Source organism: Hemitrygon akajei, chromosome 31 (genome assembly GCF_048418815.1).
Source record: "Hemitrygon akajei chromosome 31, sHemAka1.3, whole genome shotgun sequence".
NCBI classification, from domain to species: Eukaryota; Metazoa; Chordata; class Chondrichthyes; order Myliobatiformes; family Dasyatidae; genus Hemitrygon; species Hemitrygon akajei.
In genome coordinates this window covers 8,578,361-8,602,960 of record NC_133154.1, presented here as the reverse complement: position 1 = coordinate 8,602,960, position 24,600 = coordinate 8,578,361, and the positions used below count along the sequence as shown (strand labels likewise).

General features: G+C 51.5%; 1 protein-coding gene across 2 annotated transcripts in view; it reads right to left on the bottom strand.

Annotated features, from left to right (window-relative positions):
- Window positions 1–24,600, bottom strand: part of LOC140719391 (voltage-dependent T-type calcium channel subunit alpha-1I-like) — a 542,293-nt gene that overhangs the window by 446,482 nt on the left and 71,211 nt on the right. For both annotated transcript variants that reach the window (XM_073034006.1, XM_073034007.1), the window contains exon 4: window positions 20,418–20,577. In XM_073034006.1, coding sequence (XP_072890107.1) covers window positions 20,418–20,577 — 160 coding nt within the window. The remainder of the gene's footprint in view (window positions 1–20,417; window positions 20,578–24,600) is intronic.

Below are 24,600 nucleotides of genomic sequence, written 5' to 3'. Positions count from 1 at the left end.
CAGAGGTGAAGGTGGGGTCTGTAGTGGTGAAGGTGGGGTCTGTAGTTGTGAAGGTGGGGTCTGTAGTGGTGAAGGTGGGGTCTGTAGTTGTGAAGGTGGGGTCTGTAGTGGTGAGGGTGGGGTCTGTAGTGGTGAAGGAGGGGTCTGTAGTGGTGGAGGTGCGGTCTGTATTCATGGAGGTGGGGTCTGTAGTGGTGAATGTGGGGTCTGTATTGGCGAAGGTGCGGTCTGTAGTGATGGAGGTGGGGTCTGTAGTGGAGAAGGTGGGGTCTGTAGTGGAGAAGGTGGGGTCTGTAGTGGAGAAGGTGGGGTCTTTAGTGGAGAAGGTGGGGTCTTTAGTGGAGAAGCTGGGGTCTGTAGAGGTGAAGGTGAGGTCTGTAGTGGAGAAAGTGTGGTATGTAGTGGAGAAGGTGGGGTCTGTAGTGGTGAAGCTGGGGTCTGTAGGGGTGAAGGTGGGGACTGTAGTGGAGAAGGTGGGGTATGCAGAGGTGAAGGTGGGGTCTGCAGAAGTGAAGGTGGGGTCTGCAGAAGTGAAGGTGGGGTCTGCAGAGGTGAAGGTGGGGTCTGCAGAGGTGAAGGTGGGGTCTGCAGTGGAGAAGATGGGGTCTGTAGTGTAGAAGGTGGGGTCTGTAGAGGTGAAGTTGGGGTCTGTAGAGGTGAAGGTGGGGTCTGTAGTGGTGAAGGTGGGGTCTGTAGTGGTGAAGGTGGGGTCTGTAGTGGTGAAGGTGGGGTCTGTAGTAGTGAAGGTGGGGTCTATAGTTGTGAAGATGGGGTATGTAGTGGTGAAGGAGGGGTCTGTAGTGGTGAAGGTCCGGTTTGTATTGATGGAGGTGGAGTCTGTAGTGGTGAAGGTGGGGTCTGTAGAGGTGAAGGTGGGGTCTGAAGTGGAGAAGGTGGGGTCTGTAGAGGTGAAGGTGGGGTCTGTAGTGGTGAAGATGGGGTCTGTAGTGGTGAAGCAGGGGTCTGTAGTGGTGAGGATCCGGTTTGTATTGATGGAGGTCGAGTATGTAGTGGTGAAGGTGGGGTCTGTAGTGGTGAAGGTTGGGTCTGTATAGGTGAAGTGGGGTCTCTAGTGGAGAAGGTGAGGTCTGTAGTGGTGAAGGTGGGGTCTGTAGTGGTGAAGGTCGGGTCTGTAGAGGTGAAGCTGAGGTCTGTAGAGGTGAAAGTGGGGTCTAGAGGTCAAGGTGGGGTCTGTATTGGTGAAGGTGTGGTCTGTAGATGTGAAGGTGGGGTCTGTAGTGGTGAAGGTGGGGTCTGTAGTGGAGAAGGTGGGTTCTGTAGTGGTGAAGGTGGGTTCTGTAGTGGTGAAGGTGGGGTCTGTAGTGGTGAAGGTGGGGTCTGTAGTGGTGAAGGTGAGGTTTGTAGTGGAGAAGGTTGGGTCTGTATTGGAGAAGGTGTGGTCTGTAGTGGTGAAGGTGTGGTCTGTAGTGGTAAAGGTGGGGTCTGTAGATTGAAGGTGGGGTCTGAAGAGGATAAGGTGGGGTCTGAAGAGGAGAAGGTGGGGTCTGTAGAGGAGAAGGTGGGGTCTGTAGAGGAGAAGGTGGGGTTTGTAGTGGAGAAGGTGGGGTCTGTAGTGGTGAAGGTGGGGTTTATAGAGGAGAAGGTGAGGTCTGTAGTGGTGAAGGAGGGGTTTGTAGTGGTGAAGGTGCGGTTTGTATTGATGGAGCTGGGGTCTGTTGTGGTGAAGGTGGGGTCTGCAGTGGAGAAGGTGGGGTTTGTAGAGGTGAAAGCGGGTTCTGTAGTGGTGAAGGCGGGTTCTGTAGTGGTGAAGGCGGGGTCCGTAGTGGAGAAGGTGGGGTACGTAGTGGAGAAGGTGGAGTCTGTAGTGGTGATGCTGGGGTCTGTAGTGATGGAGGTGGGGTCTGTAGTGGAGAAGGTGGGGTCTGTAGAGGTGAAGGTGGGGTCTGTAGTGATGGAGGTGAGGTCTGTAGTGATGGAGGTGGGGTCTGTAGAGGTGAAGGTGGGGTCTGTAGAGGTGGAGGTGGGGTCTGTAGTGGATAAGCCGGGGTCTGTAGTGGTGAAGGTGGGGTCTGTAGTGGATAAGGTGGGGTCTTGGAAGTGGAGGTGGCGTCTGCAGAGGTGAAGGTGGCGTCTGCAGAGGTGAAGGTGGGGTCTGCAGTGGTGAAGGTGGGGTCTGCAGTGGTGAAGGTGGGGTCTGTAGTTGTGAAGGTGGGATCTGTAGTTGAGAAGGTGCTGTCTGTAGTGGTGAGGGTAGGGTCTGTAGTGGTGAAGGAGGGGTCTGTAGTGGTGGAGGTGCGGTTTGTATTCATGGAGGTGGGGTCTGTAGTGGTGAATGTGGGGTCTGTTGTGGTGAAGGTGCGTTCTGTAGTGATGGAGGTGGGGTCTGTAGTGGAGAAGGTGGGGTCTGTAGTGGTGAAGGTGAGGTATGTAGTGGAGAAAGTGTGGTATGTAGTGCAGAGGGTCGGGTCTGTAGTGGAGAAGGTGGGGTCTGTAGTGGAGAAGGTGGGGTCTGTAGTGGAGAAGGTGGGGTATGCAGAGGTGAAGGTGGGGTATGCAGAGGTGAAGGTGGGGTCTGCAGAGGTGAAGGTGGAGTATGTAGTGGTGAAGCTGGGGTCTGTAGTGGTGAAGGTGGGGTCTGTAGTGGTGAAGGTGGGGTCTGTAGTGGTGAAGATGGGGTCTGTAGTTGTGAAGGAGGGGTCTGTAGTGGTGAAGGTCCGGTTTGTATTGATGGAGGTGGAGTCTGTAGTGGTGAAGGTGGGGTCTGTAGTGATGAAGGTTGGGTCTGTATAGGTGAAGTGGGGTCTGTAGTGGAGAAGGTGATGTCTGTAGTGGTGAAGTTGGGGTCTGTAGTGGTGAAGGTGGGGTCTGTAGTGGTGAAGGTTGGGTCTGTAGAGGTGAAGGTGGGGTCCGTAGTGGAGAAGGTGGGGTCTGTAGTGGTGAAGGTTGGGTCTGTATAGGTGAAGTGGGGTCTGTAGTGGATAAGGTGGGGTCTGCAGAGGTGAATGTTGGGTCTGTAGTGGTGAAGGTGGGGTCTGTAGAGGTGAAGGTGTGGTCAGTAGTGATGGAGGCGGGGTCTCTAGTGGTGAAGGTGGGTTCTGTAGAGGTAAAGGTGGGGTCCGTAGTGGAGAAGGTGGTGTCTGTAGTGGTGAAGGTTGGGTCTGTATAGGTGAAGTGGGGTCTGTAGTGGTGAAGGTGAGGTCTGAGGTGGTGAAGGTGGGGTCTGTAGTGGTGAAGGTGTGGTCTGTAGATGTGAAGGTGTGGTCTGTAGATGTGAAGGTGGGGTCTGTAGTGGTGAAGGTGGGGTCTGTAGTGGTGAAGGTGAGGTTTGTAGTGGAGAAGGTTGGGTCTGTATTGGAGAAGGTGTGGTCTGTTGTGGTGAAGGTGGGGTCTGTAGATTGAAGGTGGGGTCTGTAGATTGAAGGTGGGGTCTGTAGATTGAAGGTGGGGTCTGAAGAGGAAAAGGTGGGGTCTGTAGAGGAGAAGGTGGGGTCTGTAGAGGAGAAGGTGGGGTCTGTAGAGGAGAAGGTGGGGTTTGTAGTGGAGAAGGTGGGGTCTGTAGTGGTGAAGGTGGGGTTTATAGAGGAGAAGGTGAGGTCTGTAGTGGTGAAGGAGGGGTTTGTAGTGGTGAAGGTGCGGTTTGTATTGATGGAGCTGGGGTCTGTAGTGGTGAAGGTGGGGTCTGCAGTGGAGAAGGTGGGGTTTGTAGAGGTGAAAGCGGGTTCTGTAGTGGTGAAGGCGGGTTCTGTAGTGTTGAAGGTGGGGTCCATAGTGGAGAAGGTGGGGTCTGTAGTGGAGAAGGTGGGGTACTTAGTGGAGAAGGTGGGGTCTGTAGTGGTGAAGGTGGGGTCTGTAGTGATGGAGGTGGGGTCTGTAGTGGAGAAGGTGGGGTCCATAGTGGTGAAGGTGGGGTCTGTATAGGTGAAGGTGGGGTCTGTAGTGATGGAGGTGGGGTCTGTAGTGATGGAGGTGGGGTCTGTAGAGGTGAAGGTGGGGTCTGTAGAGGTGGAGGTGGGGTCTGTAGTGGATAAGCCGGGGTCTGTAGTGGGTGAAAGTGGGGTCTGTAGTGGATAAGGTGGGGTCTTGGAAGTGGAGGTGGCGTCTGCAGAGGTGAAGGTGGGGTCTGCAGTGGTGAAGGTGGGGTCTGTAGTTGTGAAGGTGGTGTCTGTAGTGGTGAGGGTAGGGTCTGTAGTGGTGAATGTGGGGTCTGTAGTGGTGAAGGTGCGTTCTGTAGTGATGGAGGTGGGGTCTGTAGTGGTGCAGGTGGGGTCTGTAGAGGTGGAGGTGGGGTCTGTAGTGGATAAGCCGGGGTCTGTAGTGGTGAAGGTGGGGTCTGTAGTGGATAAGGTGGGGTACGTAGTGGAGAAGGTGGAGTCTGTAGTGGTGAAGGTGGGGTCTGTAGTGATGGAGGTGGGGTCCGTAGTGGAGAAGGTGGGGTCCTTAGTGGAGAAGGTGGGGTCCTTAGTGGAGAAGGTGGGGTCTGTGGAGGTGGAGGTGGGGTCTGTAGTGATGGAGGTGGGGTCTGTAGTGATGGACGTGGGGTCTGTAGAGGTGAAGGTGGGGTCTGTAGAGGTGGAGGTGGGGTCTGTAGTGGATAAGCCGGGGTCTGTAGTGGTGAAGGTGGGGTCTGTAGTGGATAAGGTGGGGTCTTGGAAGTGGAGGTGGCGTCTGCAGAGGTGAAGGTGGGGTCTGCAGTGGTGAAGGTGGTGTCTGTAGTTGTGAAGGTGGGATCTGTAGTTGTGAAGGTGGTGTCTGTAGTGGTGAGGGTAGGGTCTGTAGTGGTGAAGGAGGGGTCTGTAGTGGCGGAGGTCCGGTTTGTATTCATGGAGGTGGGGTCTGTAGTGGTGAATGTGGGGTCTGTAGTGGTGAAGGTGCGTTCTGTAGTGATGGAGGTGGGGTCTGTAGTGGTGAAGGTGCGTTCTGTAGTGATGAAGGTGGGGTCTGTAGAGGTGAAGGAGGGGTCTGAAGTGGAGAAGGTGGGGTCTGTAGAGGTGAAGGTGGGGTCTGTAGTGGTGAAGGAGGGGTCTGTAGTGGTGAAGGTCCGGTTTGTATTGATGGAGGTGGAGTCTGTAGTGGTGAAGGTGGGGTCTGTAGAGGTGAAGGTGGGGTCTGAAGTGGAGAAGGTGGTGTCTGTAGAGGTGAAGCTGGGGTCTGTAGTGGTGAAGGTGGGGTCTGTAGTGGTGAAGGTGGGGTCTGTAGTGGTGAAGGAGGGGTCTGTAGTGGTGAAGGTCCGGTTTGTATTGATGGAGGTGGAGTCTGTAGTGGTGAAGGTGGAGTCTGTAGTGGTGAAGGTGGGGACTGTAGTGGAGAAGGTCGGTTCTGTAGTGGAGAATGTGGGGTATGCAGAGCTGAAGGTGGGGTCTGCAGAAGTGAAGGTGGGTTCTGCAGTGGTGAAGGTGGGGTCTGTAGTGTAGAAGGTGGGGTCTGTAGAGGTGAAGTTGGGGTCTGTAGAGGTGAAGGAGGGGTCTGAAGTGGAGAAGGTGGGGTCTGTAGAGGTGAAGGTGGGGTCTGTAGAGGTGAAGGTGGGGTCTGTAGTGGTGAAGGTGGGGTCTGTAGTGGTGAAGATGGGGTCTGTAGTGGTGAAGGAGGGGTCTGTAGTGGTGAAGGTCCGGTTTGTATTGATGGAGGTGGAGTCTGTAGTGGTGAAGGTGGGGTCTGTAGAGGTGAAGGAGGGGTCTGAAGTGGAGAAGGTGGGGTCTGCAGAGGTGATGGTGGGGTCTGTAGTGATGGAGGTGGGGTCTCTAGTGGTGAAGGTGGGTTCTGTAGAGGTGTAGGTGGGGTCTGCAGAGGTGAAGGTGGGGTCTGCAGAGGTGATGGTGGGGTCTGTAGTGAAGAAGGTGGGGACAGTAGTGGTGATGGAGGGGTCTGCAGAGGTGAATGTGGGGTATGTATTGGTGAAGGAGGGGTCTGTAGTGGAGAAGGTGGGGTCTGTAGTGGAGAAAGTGATGTCTGTAGTGGAGAAGGTGATGTCTGTAGTGGTGAGGTTGGGGTCTGTAGTGGTGAAGGTGGGGTCTGTAGTGGTGAAGGTTGGGTCTGTAGAGGTGTAGGTGGGGTCTGTAGTGGTGAAGGTGGGGTCTGTAGTGGATAAGATGGGGTCTGCAGAGGTGAATGTGGGGTCTGTAGTGGTGAAGGTGGGGTCTGTAGTTGAGAAGGTGGGGTCTGTAGTGGTGAAGCTGGGGTCTGTAGAGGTGAAGGTGTGGTCTGTAGTGATGGAGGTGGGGTCTCTAGTGGTGAAGGTGGGTTCTGTAGAGGTGAAGGTGGGGTCCGTAGTGGAGAAGGTGGGGTCTGTAGTGGTGAAGGTTGGGTCTGTAGTGGTGAAGGTTGGGTCTGTAGTGGTGAAGGTGGGGACTGTAGAGGTGGAGGTGGGGTCTGAGGTGGATAAGCCGGGGTCTGTAGTGGTGAAGGTGGGGTCTGTAGTGGATAATGTGGGGTCTTCGAAGTGGAGGTGGGGTCTGCAGAGGTGGAGGTGGGGTCTGCAGAGGTGAAGGTGGGGTCTGCAGTGGTGAAGGTGGGGTCTGCAGTGGTGAAGTTGGGGTCTGTAGTTGTGAAGGTGGTGTCTGTAGTGGTGAAGGAGGGGTCTGTACTGGTGGAGGTGCGGTCTGTATTCATGGAGGTGGGTTCTGTAGTGGTGAATGTGGGGTCTGTAGTGGTGAAGGTGCGGTCTGTAGTGATGGAGGTGGGGTCTGTAGTGGAGAAATTGGGGTCTGTAGTGGTGAAGGTGAGGTCTGTAGTGGAGAAAGTGTGGTATGTAGTGCAGAGGGTCGGGTCTGTAGTGGTGAAGCTGGGGTCTGTAGTGGTGAAGCTGGGGTCTGTAGTGGAGAAGGTGGGGTCTGCAGAGGTGAAGGTGGGGTCTGCAGAGGTGAAGGTGGGGTCTGCAGAGGTGATGGTGGGGTCTGTAGTGAAGAAGGTGGGGACAGTAGTGGTGATGGTGGGGTCTGCAGAGGTGAATGTGGGGTCTGTATTGGTGAAGGAGGGGTCTGTAGTGGAGAAGGTGGGGTCTGTAGTGGAGAAGGTGGGGTCTGTAGTGGAGAAGGTGGGGTCTGTAGAAGTGAAGGAGGGATCTGTATTGGTGAAGGTGGGGTCTGCAGTTGTGAACGTGAGGTCTATAGAGGTGAAGAGGGGTCTGTAGTGGTGTAGGTGGGGTCTGTAGTGGTGAAGATGGGGTCTGTGGAGGAAAAGGGGTGTCTGTAGTGGTGAAGGTGGTGTCTGTAGTGGTGAAGGTGGGGTCTGTAGTGGTGAAAGTGGGGCCTGTAGTGATGGAGGTTGGGTCTGTTGTGGTGAAGGTGGGGTCTGTAGAGTTGAAGGTGGGGTCTGCAGAGGTGAAGGTGGGGTCCGTATTGGAGCAGGTGGGGTCCATATTGGAGCAGGTGGGGTTCGTATTGGAGCAGGTGGGGTCCGTATTGGAGAAGGTGGGGTCTGTAGTGGAGAAGGTCGGTTCTGTAGTGGAGAATGTGGGGTATGCAGAGCTGAAGGTGGGGTCTGCAGAAGTGAAGGTGGGTTCTGCAGTGGTGAAGGTGGGGTCTGTAGTGTAGAAGGTGGGGTCTGTAGAGGTGAAGTTGGGGTCTGTAGAGGTGAAGGAGGGGTCTGAAGTGGAGAAGGTGGGGTCTGTAGAGGTGAAGGTGGGGTCTGTAGTGGTGAAGGAGGGGTCTGTAGTGGTGAAGGTCTGGTTTGTATTGATGGAGGTGGAGTCTGTAGTGGTGAAGGTGGGGTCTGTAGAGGTGAAGGTGGGGTCTGAAGTGGAGAAGGTGGTGTCTGTAGAGGTGAAGCTGGGGTCTGTAGTGGTGAAGGTGGGGTCTGTAGTGGTGAAGGTGGGGTCTGTAGTGGTGAAGGTGGGGTCTGTAGTGGTGAAGGAGGGGTCTGTAGTGGTGAAGGTCCGGTTTGTATTGATGGAGGTGGAGTCTGTAGTGGTGAAGGTGGAGTCTGTAGTGGTGAAGGTGGGGACTGTAGTGGAGAAGGTCGGTTCTGTAGTGGAGAATGTGGGGTATGCAGAGCTGAAGGTGGGGTCTGCAGAAGTGAAGGTGGGTTCTGCAGTGGTGAAGGTGGGGTCTGTAGTGTAGAAGGTGGGGTCTGTAGAGGTGAAGTTGGGGTCTGTAGAGGTGAAGGAGGGGTCTGAAGTGGAGAAGGTGGGGTCTGTAGAGGTGAAGGTGGGGTCTGTAGAGGTGAAGGTGGGGTCTGTAGTGGTGAAGGTGGGGTCTGTAGTGGTGAAGATGGGGTCTGTAGTGGTGAAGGAGGGGTCTGTAGTGGTGAAGGTCCGGTTTGTATTGATGGAGGTGGAGTCTGTAGTGGTGAAGGTGGGGTCTGTAGAGGTGAAGGAGGGGTCTGAAGTGGAGAAGGTGGGGTCTGTAGAGGTGACGGTGGGGTCTGTAGTGGTGAAGATGGGGTCTGTAGTGGTGAAGCAGGGGTCTGTAGTGGTGAGGAACCGGTTTGTATTGATGGAGGTCGAGTATGTAGTGTTGAAGGTGGGGTCTGTAGTGGTGAAGGAGGGGTCTGTATAGGTGAAGTGGGGTCTGTAGTGGAGAAGGTGAGGTCTGTAGTGGTGAAGGTGGGGTCTGTAGTGGTGAAGGTCGGGTCTGTAGAGGTGTAGGTGGGGTCTGTAGTGGTGAAGGTGGGGTCTGTAGTGGATAAGATGGGGTCTGCAGAGGTGAATGTGGGGTCTGTAGTGGTGAAGGTGGGGTCTGTAGTTGAGAAGGTGGGGTCTGTAGTGGTGAAGCTGGGGTCTGTAGAGGTGAAGGTGTGGTCTGTAGTGATGGAGGTGGGGTCTCTAGTGGTGAAGGTGGGTTCTGTAGAGGTGTAGGTGGGGTCTGCAGAGGTGAAGGTGGGGTCTGCAGAGGTGATGGTGGGGTCTGTAGTGAAGAAGGTGGGGACAGTAGTGGTGATGGTGGGGTCTGCAGAGGTGAATGTGGGGTATGTATTGTTGAAGGAGGGGTCTGTAGTGGAGAAGGTGGGGTCTGTAGTGGAGAAAGTGATGTCTGTAGTGGAGAAGGTGATGTCTGTAGTGGTGAAGTTGGGGTCTGTAGTGGTGAAGGTGGGGTCTGTAGTGGTGAAGGTTGGGTCTGTAGCGGTGACGGTGGGGTCTGTAGAGGTGAAGGTGGGGTCTGAAGTGGAGAAGGTGGGGTCTGCAGAGGTGAAGGTGGGGTCTGCAGAGGTGAATGTGGGGTCTGTAGTGGTGAAGGTGGGGTCTGTAGTTGAGAAGGTGGGGTCTGTAGTGGTGAAGCTGGGGTCTGTAGAGGTGAAGGTGTGGTCTGTAGTGATGGAGGTGGGGTCTCTAGTGGTGAAGGTGGGTTCTGTAGAGGTGAAGGTGGGGTCCGTAGTGGAGAAGGTTGGGTCTGTAGTGGTGAAGGTGGGGTCTGTAGAGGTGAAGCTGAGGTCTGTAGAGGTGAAGGTGGGGACTGTAGAGGTGGAGGTGGGGTCTGAGGTGGATAAGCCGGGGTCTGTAGTGGTGAAGGTGGGGTCTGTAGTGGATAATGTGGGGTCTTCGAAGTGGAGGTGGGGTCTGCAGAGGTGGAGGTGGGGTCTGCAGAGGTGAAGGTGGGGTCTGCAGTGGTGAAGGTGGGGTCTGCAGTGGTGAAGTTGGGGTCTGTAGTTGTGAAGGTGGTGTCTGTAGTGGTGAAGGAGGGGTCTGTACTGGTGGAGGTGCGGTCTGTATTCATGGAGGTGGGTTCTGTAGTGGTGAATGTGGGGTCTGTAGTGGTGAAGGTGCGGTCTGTAGTGATGGAGGTGGGGTCTGTAGTGGAGAAGGTGGGGTCTGCAGAGTTGAAGGTGGGGTCTGCAGAGGTGAAGGTGGGGTCTGCAGAGGTGAAGGTGGGGTCCGTATTGGAGCAGGTGGGGTCCATATTGGAGAAGGTGGGGTCTGTAGTGGAGAAGGTGGGGTCTGTAGTGATGAAATTGGGGTCTCTAGTCATGGAGGTGGGGTCTGTAGTGGTGAAGGTGGGGTCTGTAGTGATGGAGGTGGGGTCTGTAGTGGAGAAGGTGGGGTCTGCAGTGATGGAGGTGGGGTCTGCAGTGGTGAATGTGGGGTCTGCAGAGGTGAAGGTGGGGTCTGTAGTGGTGAAGGAGGGGTCTGTAGTGGTGAAGGTCCGGTTTGTATTGATGGAGGTGGAGTCTGTAGAGGTGAAGGTGGGGTCTGTAGAGGTGAAGGAGGGGTCTGAAGTGGAGAAGGTGGGGTCTGTAGAGGTGAAGGTGGGGTCTGTAGTGGTGAAGTTGGGGTCTGCAGTGGAGAAGGTGGGATCTGTAGCGGTCAAATTGGGGTCTGTAGTGATGGAGGTGGGGTCTGTAGAGGTGAAGGTGGGGTCTGTAGAGCTGAAGGTGAGGTCTGTAGTGGTGAAGCTGGGGTCTGCAGTAGAGCAGGTGGGGTCTGTAGTGGTGATGGTGGGGTCCGTATTGGTGAAGGTGGGGTCTGTAGTGGTGAAGGTGGAATCTGTAGTGGAGCAGGTGGGGTCTGTAGTGGTGATGGTGGGGTCTGTAGTGGAGCAGGTGGGGTCTGTAGTGGAGAAGGTGGGGTCTGTAGTGGAGAAGGTGGGGTCTGTAGTGGAGAAGGTGGTTCTGTAGTGGTGAAGGTGGGGTATGTAGTGGTGAAGGTGGGGTCTGTAGAGCTGAAGGTGGGGTCTGTAGTGGAGAAGGTGGGGTCTGTAGTTGAGAAGTTGGGGTCTGTAGTGGAGAAGGTGGGGTCTGTAGTGGAGAAGGTGGTTCTGTAGTGGTGAAGGTGGGGTATGTAGTGGTGAAGGTGGGGTCTGTAGAGCTGAAGGTGGGGTCTGTAGTGGAGAAGGTGGGGTCTGTAGTTGAGAAGTTGGGGTCTGTAGTGGAGAAGGTGGGTCTGTATTGGTGAAGGTGGGGTCTGTATTGGTGAAGGTGGGGTCTGTAGTGGTGAAGGTGGTGTCTGTAGTGGTGAAGGTGGGGTCTGTAGTGGAGAAGGTGGGTCTGTAGTGGTGAACGTGGGGTCTGTAGTGGAGAAGGTGGGGTCTGTAGTGGTGATGGTGGGGTCTGTAGTGAAGAAGGTGGGGACAGTAGTGGTGATGGTGGGGTCTGCAGAGGTGAATGTGGGGTCTGTATTGGTGAAGGAGGGGTCTGTAGTGGAGAAGGTGGGGTCTGTAGTGGAGAAGGTGGGGTCTGTAGAGGTGCAGAGGGGTCTGTAGTGGTGTAGGTGGGGTCTGTAGTGGTGAAGATGGGGTCTGTGGAGGTAAAGGGGTGTCTGTAGTGGTGAAGGTGGTGTCTGTAGTGGTGAAGGTGGGGTCTGTAGTGGTGAAAGTGGGGCCTGTAGTGATGGCGGTTGGGTCTGTCGTGGTGAAGGTGGGATCTGCAGAGTTGAATGTGGGGTCTGCAGATGTGAAGGTGGGGTCCGTATTGGAGCAGGAGGGGTCCGTATTGGAGCAGGTGGGGTCCGTATTGGAGAAGGTGGGGTCTGTAGTGGAGAAGGTGGGGTCTGCAGTGGAGAAGGTGGGGTCTGTAGTGATGAAATTGGGGTCTCTAGTGATGGAGGTGGGGTCTGTAGTGGTGAAGGTGGGGTCTGTAGTGATGGAGGTGGGGTCTGTAGTGATGGAGGTGGGGTCTGTAGTAGAGAAGGTGGGTTCTGCAGTGATGGAGGTGGGGTCTGCAGTGGTGAAGGTGGGGTCTGTAGTGGTGAAGGTGGGGTCTGCAGTGGAGAAGGTGGGATCTGTAGCGGTCAAATTGGGGTCTGTAGTGATGGAGGTGGGGTCTGTAGAGTTGAAGGTGGGGTTTGTAGTGGTGAAGGTGGGGTCCGTCGTGGTGAAGGTGGGGTCTGTAGTGGTGAAGGTGGGGTCCGTAGTGGAGAAGGTGGGGTCCGTAGTGGAGAAGGTGGGGTCCGTAGTGGTGAAGGTGGGGTCCGTAGTGGTGAAGGTGGGGTCTGTAGTGGTGAAGGTGGGGTCTGTAGTGGATAAGGTGGGACTGTAGAGGTGGAGGTGGGGTCTCAGAGGAGAAGGTGGGGTCTGTAGTGGTGAAGGTTGGGTCTGTAGTGGATAAGGTGGGGTCTGTAGTGGAGAAGGTGGGTTCTGTAGTTGTGAAGGTGGGGTCTGTAGAGCTGAAGGTGGGGTCTCTAGTGGAGAAGGTGAGGTTTGTAGTGGTGAAGGTGGGGTCTGTAGTGGTGAAGGTCGGGTCTGTAGATGTGAAGGTGGGTTCTGTAGTGGTGAAGGTGGGGTCTGTAGAGCTGAAGGTGGGGTCTCTAGTGGAGAAGGTGGGACTGTAGAGGTGGAGGTGGGGTCTCAGAGGAGAAGGTGGGGTCTGTAGTGGTGAAGGTTGGGTCTGTAGTGGATAAGGTGGGGTCTGTAGTGGAGAAGGTGGGTTCTGTAGTTGTGAAGGTGGGGTCTGTAGAGCTGAAGGTGGGGTCTCTAGTGGAGAAGGTGAGGTCTGTAGTGGTGAAGGTGGGGTCTGTAGTGGTGAAGGTCGGGTCTGTAGATGTGAAGGTGGGTTCTGTAGTGGTGAAGGTGGGGTCTGTAGAGCTGAAGGTGGGGTCTCTAGTGGAGAAGGTGAGGTCTGTAGTGGTGAAGGTGGGGTCTGTAGTGGTGAAGGTCGGGTCTGTAGAGGTGAAGCTGAGGTCTGTAGAGGTGAAAGTGGGGTCTAGAGGTGAAAGTGGGGTCTAGAGGTGAAGGTGGGGTCTAGAGGTGAAGGTGTGGTCTGTAGTGGTGAAGGTGTGGTCTGTAGTGGTGAAGGTTTTGGCTGTAGTGGTGAAGGTGGTGTCTGTAGTGGTGAAGGTGGTGTCTGTAGTGGTGAAGGTGGGGTCTGTCGTGGTGAAGGTCAGGTTTGTAGTGGAGAAGGTTGGGTCCGTATTGGAGAAGGTGTGGTCTGTAGATTGAAGGTGGGGTCTGTAGAGGAGAAGGTGGGGTCTGTAGATTGAAGGTGGGGTCTGTAGAGGAGAAGGTGGGGTTTGTAGAGGAGAAGGTGGGGTTTGTAGAGGAGAAGGTGAGGTCTGTAGTGGTGAAGGAGGGGTTTGTAGTGGTGAAGGTGCGGTTTGTATTGATGGAGCTGGGGTCTGTAGTGGTGAAGGTGGGGTCTGTAGTGGAGAAGGTGGGGTCTGTAGTGGAGAAGGTGGGGTCTGTAGAGGTGACGGTGGGGTCTGTAGAGGTGACGGTGGGGTCTGTAGTGATGAAGATGGGTTCTGTAGTGGAGAAGGTGGGGTCTGTAGTGGTGAAGGTGGGGTCTGTAGTGGTGAAGGTGGGGTCTGTAGTGGTGAAGATGGGGTCTGTAGTGGTGAAGCTGGGGTCTGTAGTGATGAAGGTGGGGTCTGTAGCGGTGAAGGTGGGGTCTGTAGCGGTGAAGCTGGGGTCTGCAGAGGTGAATGTGGGGTCTGTAGTTGTCAAGGTCGTGTCTGTAGTGGTGAAGCTGGGGTCTGTAGAGCTGAAGGTAGGGTCTGTAGTGGTGAAGGTGTGGTCTGTAGTGATGGAGGTGGGGTCTGTATTGGTGATGGTGGGGTCTGTATTGGTGAAGGTGGGGTCTGTAGTGGTGATGGTGGGGTCTGTATTGGTGAAGGTGGGGTCTGTAGTGGTGAAGGTGGAGTCTTTACTATCTTTACTGGGCAGACTGCTGCACCAAATTTCTCTCTCTAACCCCACTGATCCACCCTTTCCATGGCACATCCTCGTCGGCTGTACCTGCCGCTGGAATCTGTGTTGGTTTATTACTGTCACATGTTCCGAGATACAGAGGAAGGCTTGTCTTGCATACTGTTCATACAGATCAGATAATTAGGTGGTGCATTGAGGCAGAACAAGTTAAAACAATAGCAGAATGCAGATAAGTGTGTAACAGCTACAGAGAATGTGTAATGCATGTCAGCAACAAGTTTCAAGGTCATAATGAGATCCTCCAAACCTTTCTTCTGGCAAGGTCTAGATCAGTGGTCGGGACTACACCGAGCTTTTGTTATTAAAGGATAAGAACAGCTGACTTGCTGTAGTTTTAGATTTAGTTTTAGAGATTTTGAGATGCAGCACGATAACAGGCCCTTCCAGCCCAACGAGCTCGCGCCTCCCAGTTGTACCCATGTGACCAACTAACCTACTAACCTGTACGTCTTTTGAATGGTGGAGAAAACTGGGCCACCCAAAGGAAATCCATGCAGTCATGGGGAGGGCGTAGAAACTCCTTACAGACAGTGGCGGATGTGAACCCGCGTTGTAACAGTGTTACGTTAACTGCAAGGCTGCTGTGCCACTCTGTGTGGAAGACTCCGCGGCCAAAGGGGTTCCCTCTCCCTCCACCTTCTTGCTCTGGCATCTTTCCCCCCTCCATTCCAGTCCTAATGAAGGGTCTCAGTCTGAGATTCCGACTGTTTGATCTGACCTGCTGAGGTCCTCCAGCATTTTGTGTGTTGCTGTGCCAGTTTCCGGACAACAAATAGCAACATGATTACGACTGAATAGCTGGTTTCACTGTTGTTCACTAGAGATAACTAATGGCTCAGAACACGAGGAGAAGCCCCTCACTCATCTCAGTAGATTAGACTTGGCTTACTGTCCCAATCAAAGTCAGTACTTCTGCACTCTCTTCACGCTGGCTGTCCAACACTGCAGCATCTCCTGTGTCTTATGGTCTTATAGTGGGATCAGGGATCAGCCATGGTGGAAGAGTTTTGATGGGCTGAATGGCCTAATTCTGCTCCTTTGGTCTCCTGATAGTAGAGCACTATTGTAACACGGACCTTTCCCCAGTCTGCTTTTTCTCCCCCACCAGCATCGCTCCTCTGATAGTTCTCCATATCTACTTACTCCCAAGTCCCTGCAAAGGGATTTGGGAGTCCTCGTGCTGGATTCCCTGAAGGTTAATTTGCAGGTGGTGGAGCTGGTGGTAAAAGAGGACTAGAATATAAAAGCAAGGATGTAATGTTGAGGCTTTATAAAGCATGGTGAGGCCTCACTTGGAGTGTTGTGAGCAGTTGTGGGACCCTGATCTAAGAACGGACGTGCTGACATTGGAGAGGGTTCAAAGAGGGCTCGTGAAAATTATTCTGTGTTTGAAAGGCATATGAGGAGTGTTTGATGGCTCTGGGTTCTCACTGGAATTCAGAAGAATAAGGGGGGACCTCATTGAAACCTATCAAAAGTTGAAAGGCCTTGACAGACTGGAGGTGGAGAGGATGATTCCCATGGCGGAGGAGTCTAGACCAGAGGGCACAGCCTCAGAGTAGAGGAGTGTCCTTTTCAAATGGAGAGGAGGAGGAATTTCTTTAGCCAGAAAGAGGTGAATCTGTGGAATTTGCTGCCACAGGCGGCTATGGTGGCCAAGTCATTGGGTGTACTTAAGGCAGAGGTTGATAGATTCTTGAATAGTCAGGGTGTGATGGGATACACGAAGAAGGCAGGAGAGTGGGGCTGAGAAGAAAGATAAATTAGCCATGATGAAAGGCTCGATGGGCAAAGGTGGCCTAATTCTGCTCTGATATAGTCTTCGTGTCTTCTTACGGCAGAGAAGAAGAGCTGGATTTGCAATGAATCCTCTTTCCACTCCAGTTGTCCCCAGACTCTCAGAAATTTGCTACTCAGCTAGGGGCAGAAGATACAAAAACTTCAAAACTTGCACCACCAGGCTGATAGACAGCTTCTATCCCACAGTATAAGACTGGTTAATGGATTTCTTACTTGATAACGATCTCTCAGTCTACCTTGTCACAGTCGGTAGGTTAATTGGTTATTGCAAATTTTCCCATGATTAGGCTAGGATTAAATTGGAGGATTGCTGGGCAGCGTGGGTCAAGGTGTTGGAAGGGCCTACTTCAATCAATCAATAACATAATCAATTGATCGATCAGAAATAATGACCTTGCACTTTTCTTCTCTACTTGCACTCCACTTTCTTTGAAACTATGAAACCATATTCTGCATTCTGTTATTGCCTTCCCTTTTATCCGACCTCGATGTACTGATGTTTGCGATGATCTGTCTGGATGGAATGCAAAGAAAGTTTTATGTGTGATGTTATTAAATCAATTTAGGAATCCACATAGAGGGCTCAAACCACTTTCATGAATAATTCATGCAGTTGTGACTTTCAAATGTCTCTTCGATATCTTCCCACCACAGTCATGAATGAGAAGAACTTCAGTCCTGCAGAAATATTACAATTTAGTACAAAGGACCTGGCTGAGTGGTGCCACAACCACAACCTCTTACTCAATGTCAGCAAGACCAGGGCGCAGATTATTGACCAGGAGGAGGAAACTGAAGGTTTAGGATCAGAGGTGGAGAGGGTCACCAACTTTAAATCCCTCGGTGTCATCACTTCAGAGGAAAGTCCGGGGCACGGTATGTAAGTGCACTTATGAAGAAAGCACAGTAGCGTCGCTACTTCCTTAGGAGTTTGTAAAGATTCAGCATGACATCTAATACTTTGACAGACTTCTATAGACGTATGGTGGAGAGTATATTGACTGGGTGCATCACAACCTGGTACGGAAAGACCAATGCCCTTGAATGGAAAATGATGCAAAAGGTAGTGGATACAGCCCGGTTCATCATGGGAAAAGCCCTTCCCAACACTGAGCACATCGACATAGGGAGTTGTTGCAAAAAAGCAGCATCTCTCATCAGGGATCCCTGCTACCCAGTCCATGCTCTCTTCTCACTGCTGCCATCAAGAAGGTACAGGAGCCTCAGGGCTCACACCACCAGGTTCAGGAACAGTTATTACCCCTCAACCAGAGGGAATAACTTCACTCCACTTGACCTATCACTGAAGTATTTACACAACTTGTGGACTCACTTTTAAGGATGCTTCATCTCACGATCTCAGTATTTATTGCTTATTTATTATTATAAAATACTGGGATGGAAACTCTGGGACAGGACAGAAAGGAGGGCCAAAGCTATGGTTACATGCCCAATTGGTAAGGTCTTTCATTGATTGTATTATGGTTATTATTCTATTATGGATTTATTGAGCATGCCCACAAAAATGACTTAGGACTGTATATGGTAACATATGTACTTTGATAATAAATTTACTTTGAACTTTGAGCTTTGGATTAATGCAATTAAGACAGTCCTGTGTGCACAATTGGTTCTATGAAAATGCTTCCTCTTCACCTCTGGGCCAAGGAAGTTCTTCTGTTTGTCCCATTTCCTGATGGGATGGGGATTTCCCTCCACCCTTAGCTGACTGGGGCTTGATGCCCAGAATTCACAGGTGGGCTTGTTGGGAAAAGACATAGACTTTACAGCTTGGATGGAGTGCCCCTGGCCCCTTTCCGTCGATGCCAACCAGAGGTGGCCGAGGGTCTGCTAAGCTGACTTGCTGTGAGTTTTTGGGGTCATCTGTCTCAGTAGGCAAGTAGTCAAATTCATCACAGGCTGGAATCAGAAGATCTGATAGATGAATCGAGGGATCTGGGAATTGGACAGGGGAAAGTGGACACAGCACTGGATCATTCTTTCATTCACTATTGTGCCATGTCGTACGACGTGGATGATCATGATCTCATGACCGTGATCATTCTTGGCAAAATTTTCCACAGAAGTGGTTTGCCATTCCCTTCTTCTGGACAGTGTCTTTACAAGACGGGTGACCCCAGCCATTATCAATACTCTTCAGAGATTGTCTGCCTGGTGTCAGTGGTCACATAACCAGGACTTGTGATGTGCACCGGCTGCTCATACAACCATCCACCACCTGCTCCCATGGCTTCACATGACCCTGATCGGGGGGCTAAGCAGGTGCTACACCTTGCCCAAGGGTGACCTGCAGACTAACAGAGGGATCAGTGATTTTATTGAATAGGATATCATTGTGGAAGGGCCAAATGGCCTACACCCATTCTTAAGTATCTGCTGATGGGAACTGAACAGTATTTGCATCAAAGTATTCAGAGAAAAATAAAGGAAAAAGAGTGCTATACTTCATTAGGAGTTTGTGGAGACTTGGTCTGTCACCAAAGACTCCCACAAATCTCTACATGTGTACCGTGGAGAGTGCTCTGACTGCTTGCATTACCGTCCTCCAATGTGCAGGATGAAACAAAAAGCTGCAGAGAATTGTAGACCCAGCCAGCTCCATCACAAGCACTTGCCTCCCCAGCATCAAGGGTATCTTCAAAAGACAATGCCTCAAGAAGGCGCCATCATCATTAAGGAGCCTCACTATCCAGCACATGCCCTGGTCTCATTGCTACCATCAGGTAGGAGGTACAGCAGCCTGAGGGCTCACACTCAACATTTTAGGAACAGCTTCTTCCCCTCCGGCGGGTGGCGCAGTGACATCAGCACCAGACTCCGGAACGGAGGTTCCCGGGTTCAAATCCAGTCGGGCCGTTCCCAAGTATGCTTTCCATCCGTGCCGGGTTGAGTGTGGAGCTCGCAACTCGACCTCGTAAAATAAAGAAAAATACTGCAAAATATCTGTGTGAGGAGTGGCACGCCACACAGTCTTTCGTTCTGCGCCTTGTAAGGCATGAAAATGCCCGACACTGGCCTCTCAGGCCTGAGTCGATGTCGTCATCATCATCATTCTTCCCCTCCGCCATCAGATTTCTGAACAGTTACTGAACACGCAAACACAACCTTACTATTTTCCTCGTTTTTCACACTATTTATTTTTATTGATATAATTTTTAGTGTAATTTATAGTAAATTTTTAATCTTTCATTGTACTGCTGGTACAAAACAACAACTTTCAAGACATACAGTATATCAGTGATAATAAACCTGATTCTGATTCTGCGTACTCAGAGGTAACAGAAAGTGGCCTGCACCCCTCCCCGGCTGTAAATTTAACCTGCTATTTCAGCCACAGTGTCAGAGAGTTATATAGCATGAGAACAGGCCTTTCAGCCCAATGTGTTCCTGCTGATCAAGATTCTATCCAAGCTAAACCACTCGCCTGTGCTTGGCCCTTGTCCTCAGAATATTTCCTGTCTATAGACCTTAAATATCTTTTAACATTGTAATTACACCTGCCTCTGGCAACTTGTTCAATATACCAACCACCCTCTGTGTGAAGAAGTTAGCCCTTGCATCTCTTTTAAATCTTTCTCTTCAGAAACAGGTTTAATATCACAGGTGATTGTTGTGAAATTTGTTGTCTTAGCGGCAGCAGTAAGATGCAATGCATCATAATAAAAGCTGTAAATTACAGCAAGTATATATATATGAAGAAGTTAAATCAAATAAGTAGCACAAAAAAGATAGTGTTCATGGTTCAATGCCCATTCTGAAATCTGATGGCAGAGGGGAAGAAGCTGTTCCAGAATTGTTGAGTGTGTGCCTTCAGGCTCCTGTACCTCCTTCCTGATGGTAGCAATGAGAGGGCATGTCCTGGGTGCTGGGGGGCCACCTTTTTGAGGCATCTCTCCTTGAAGATGTCCTGGATGCTGGGGTGGTTAATACCCATGATAAAGCTCACTGAGTTCACAACTTTCTGCAGCTGATCTATCTCACTCCTGTACACCTGCTTGTCACCCGAAATCTATGTCCCCTAGTTTTAGATTAACCTACGCTCGGAGAAACAGTTCGCACTGACTGTCAGACTGTTCATAGTAGAGGTTCAGCAACCCTCCACTGCCCTCCAATCTCTCTGATGCTTTTCTCCATGCCTTGTCAATCCTGGGCAAACAGTCCAGTCAGCTCCCCCCCCCCCCACCCCCGAGGTCCCAGGAAGTGAGTGCTTGGACGTAATCTCTACTCTCCGATCTTCAGGGGAGAGAGAATGAGGAGTAACTTTGCAGAAAGTGAACAAAGGAGAAGAGAGAGAGAAAGGAAGGGAGGGGAGAAGGAGAAGCATAAATAATGTGAGAGACAGGGATACAGAGAAATTGAGAAATTGTGAATTTGTGGTCAGAGCGGAGATTCTAGCACAGATTTTTAGAGGGAGGGTGTGAGAAGGAGAGAAATTGAGAGAGAGATAGAGGGGTGAGGGAGAGAGAGGGAGTGAGTGTGTGTGTGTGTGGTGTGCATGCACATACTTTGTGATTGTGTGAGAGTGGGCAGGTGTGTGTATGCGCACACCTGTGTATATGTATGTGTGTGTGTGACAGAGAGAGAGACAGGGAAAGTGACAGAGAGAGAAGGCAAGAAAGAGAAATACTGAGCCAGATAGAGACAGTGTGAGATAGAAAGGAGGAAGATAAGTATAAAGAGTGGCAGACCTTGGCTGCACACTCACAAGAGGGCATAGTTTTAAGATGCTTGGAAGTAGGTACAGAGATGTCAGGAGAGCGGTGAGTGCATGGAACGGGCTGCCGGTGATGGTGGAGGCGGATATGATAGGGTCTTTTAAAAAGCTCCTGGATAGGTACATGGAGCTTAGAAAAATAGAGGACTATGGGTAACCCAAGGTAATTTCTAAAGTAAGCTTTGTGGGCTGAGGGGCCTGTATTGTGCTGTAGGTTTTCTATGTTTCTGTGTACAACTGGCCTCGGTGAGTTTTGCACTTTCCCGTGCCTGGGTGTCTTTGCCGGTAATGTCCTGGAGCCAATCAGCATTAGATCAAACACAGAGGGAGCCGGTTCAATGTACACTCACAGGGTCAGGTTCTCTTCCAAGAAGCAGCGGTTCCGCAGGAGTCCAGCCCACAGCTGCACGCCGATGATTCCAAAAATGAAAAAGACGAAGAAGCAGAGTAGAAGGACGTTTCCGAGCATCGGGAGAGTGTCCAGCAACAGGTTGACCAGGATCCTCATACCTGTACACAGAGAGAAACTCCATTAGCTGAGGGACGTAAACACTAGGGATTCAGCAGATGCTGGAAATCCAGAGCAACACCCACCCACGAAAAGCTCAGCAGGTCTGGCAGCACCTATGGAGAAGAATAAGAAGAAGAATTTGGGCTGAGACCCTTCTATCGGGACTGGAAGGGGAGGGGGGAAGAAAGGGAAAGGTGGTGGGGGAGGGGGAAAGGTGATAGGCTAACTGAGGGGTGGGGGGAAGGTAGGTGGTTAGTGGAGGGGGGAATGAAGTTGAAAAATGATAGGCAGAAGAGGTAAAGGGCTGGAGAAGAAGGAACCTGTTAGGAGAGATTCCTCCGGCACTCATTTCCTCCTCCTCCCCCCTCAAATCTTGGCATGTCCCCTCAATCTTTACACAGCCCTCTCATCCCTTGCTCCTCTCTCCCACTCCCCCCTCATTCCACTCATTCCCTTCCCTTCCCTCTCAGGTTCTGCATTATGCTTGCAAATCCCACTTTCTGCCCAGAGGACCATAAGTGAAATGCTGGAGGAGCTCAGCAGGTCAGGCAGCAGATATGGAGAGCAATAAGCAGTCGATGTCTGGGCTGAGACCCTTCATTAGGACTAGGAGGCAAAGGGTGAAGATTCAGAACAATTCCCTCTTCCCCCTTACTTTCCAGTCCTGATGAAAGGTCTCGGCCTGAAACGTTGACTATTTATTCTTCTCTATAGATGCTGCCTGACCTGCTGAGCTCCTCCAGCATTTTGTGTGTGTTGAACTAGATTTCCAACCATCTGCAGAATCTCTTGTGATTATGGCCTCGTACTCCCTAATTTCCCTCCTCACTCTCTGCACCAATCCCTTATGCACCACCATTTCCTCACATCCTCCATTCCCGCATTCAATCCTCGAGGCCTCCATTCTTGCATCCATCCCTCGCGCTCTCCCTTCAAATATCTTCCCTCTACTTCCCTCACTCCACTGAACAGTACCTTTATCTCCCCTGCACATCCCCATTCCTTGCCTCAACCCATGCACCCTCCTTTGCAACTTCCCTTCCTGCCTCTTGCTCCTTCTTCACCACCCTCTCCCCTTCATCAACACTGCACTCTTCCTTCCTTCCACTACCATTCCCTCCTATCTCTCCTCCCTCTCTTCCTCTTTCTATTACCCCTTGATGCACTCACTCCTCCTTCTCTCGGTCACCCATCCCCAATACCCTCACACACACTGTACCCCAATGCCCTCACACACTGTACCCCAATGCCCTCACACACACTGTACCCAAATACCCTCACACACACTGTACCCCAATGCCCTCACACACTGTACCCCAATGCCCTCACACACTGTATCCCAATACCCTCATACACTGTACCCCAATACCCTCACACACACTGTACCCCAATACCCTCACACACTGCACCCCAATACCCTCACACACTGTACCCCAATACCCTCACACACTGTACCCCAATACCCTCACACACTGCACCCCAATACCCTCACACACACTGTACCCCAATGCCCTCACACACTGTACCCCAATGCCCTCACACACTGTATCCCAATACCCTCACACACTGCACCCCAATACCCTCACACACTGTACCCCAATACCCTCACACACTGCACCCCAATACCCTCACACACACTGTACCCCAATGCCCTCACACACTGTATCCCAATGCCCTCACACACTGTATCCCAATACCCTCATACACTGTACCCCAATACCCTCACACACACTGTACCCCAATGCCATCACACACTGTACCCCAATGTCCTCACACACTGTATCCCAATACCCTCATACACTGTGCCCCAATACCCTCACGCACACTGTACCCCAATACCCTCACACACTGTACCCCAATGCCCTCACACACTGTATCCCAATACCCTCACACACACTGTACCCCAATGCCCTCACACACTGTATCCCAATACCCTCACACACACTGTACCCCAATACCCTCATACACTGTACCCCAATACCCTCACACACACTGTACCCCAATACCCTCACACACTGCACCCCAATACCCTCACACACTGTACCCCAATGCCCTCACACACTGCACCCCAATACCCTCACACACTGTATCCCAATACCCTCATACACTGTACCCCAATACCCTCACACACTGTACCCCAATACCCTCACACACTGTACACCAATACCCTCACACACACTGTACCCCAATACCCTCACTTCCCACCCAACATACCCTATGCACTTCTTGACTTCTCCTCTCTGCTGCTGTTGGGATGGCACTAGACAATCAGATGGGGGAAAATTGCACACTGGGAGTCGGGATAGGTGAGGAGGGGAACGCGTATGATTCATCGAAAACAGTAATTAAGAAAATAAATTAGCTTTGTGGAAATTGAAAGTTAACCAATTCAAAGATAATGGTGTGTTTCATGTTAGAACAGGTTAAAGTAATTAGGTTGATGATTATGAACTGCGTGCTCAAAGGCTTGGGAATGCATCTGTATAACATGAATGAGGTTTACAATTCCCTTAATGAAGATATAATCTATTAGCGATCCCCTGCCAATTCATCTTCTGGCTTCTAAACACTTTGCTGCAGTTTTAGTTCCATTAAGGTAACACAATACATTAAACCGACACAGATTCTAGCTCAATACGAATGCTGGCTTCTGATCCAATGGGGAGAAATATCGGTACCACTGGATGGATACTCCCTACTGGTCATTGACAAACCCCATCAGAAGAGTCCTATCAGAGAAGGAATTCCAGGACTGTACGGCATTCAACCATTCCACCAAATGCAAGTGGAAGGAATGGTGATTCAAAGCTTCAATAACAGGCCGAGAAAAATCGCAAATAAATTGATTCAACGGTTTGTAATCCGTAGAGGAGATCAACACAATGTTAAGACAACGGGAAATGCAGCACAGATTCACAAAACGTGACTGGGTTTCATAATAAGGTCCTTCACACACACACACTGTACACCAATACATACCCTCACACACCGTACAATACCCTCACACACTGTACACCAATACATACCCTCATACACCGTACACCAATACCCTCACACACCGTACACCAATACCCTCACACACTGTACACCAATACCCTCACACACAGTACCCCAATACCCTCACACACTGTACACCAATACCCTCATACACCATACACCAATACCCTCACACACTGTACACCAATACCCTCACACACCGTACAACAATACCCTCACACACCATACACCAATACCCTCACACACTGTACACCAATGCCCTCACACACCGTACAATACCCTCATACACTGTACACCAATACCCTCACACACTGTACACCAATACCCTCACACACAGTACCCCAATACCCTCACACACTGTACACCAATACCCTCATACACCATACACCAATACCCTCACACACTGTACACCAATACCCTCACACACCGTACAACAATACCCTCACACACCATACACCAATACCCTCACACACTGTACACCAATGCCCTCACACACCATACAATACCCTCATACACTGTACACCAATACCCTCACACACTGTACACCAATACCCTCACACACTGTACAACAATACCCTCACACACTGTACACCAATACCCTCACACACAGTACCCCAATACCCTCACACACTGTACACCAATACCCTCATACACCATACACCAATACCCTCACACACTGTACACCAATACCCTCACACACCGTACAACAATACCCTCACACACCATACACCAATACCCTCACACACTGTACACCAATGCCCTCACACACAGTACAATACCCTCATACACTGTACACCAATACCCTCACACACTGTACACCAATGCCCTCACACACCGTACAATACCCTCATACACTGTACACCAATACCCTCACACACCGTACAACAATACCCTCACACACTGTACACCAATACCCTCACACACCGTACAATACCCTCACACACTGTACACCAATACCCTCACACACCGTACAACAATACCCTCATACACAGTACACCAATACCCTCACACACCGTACAACAATA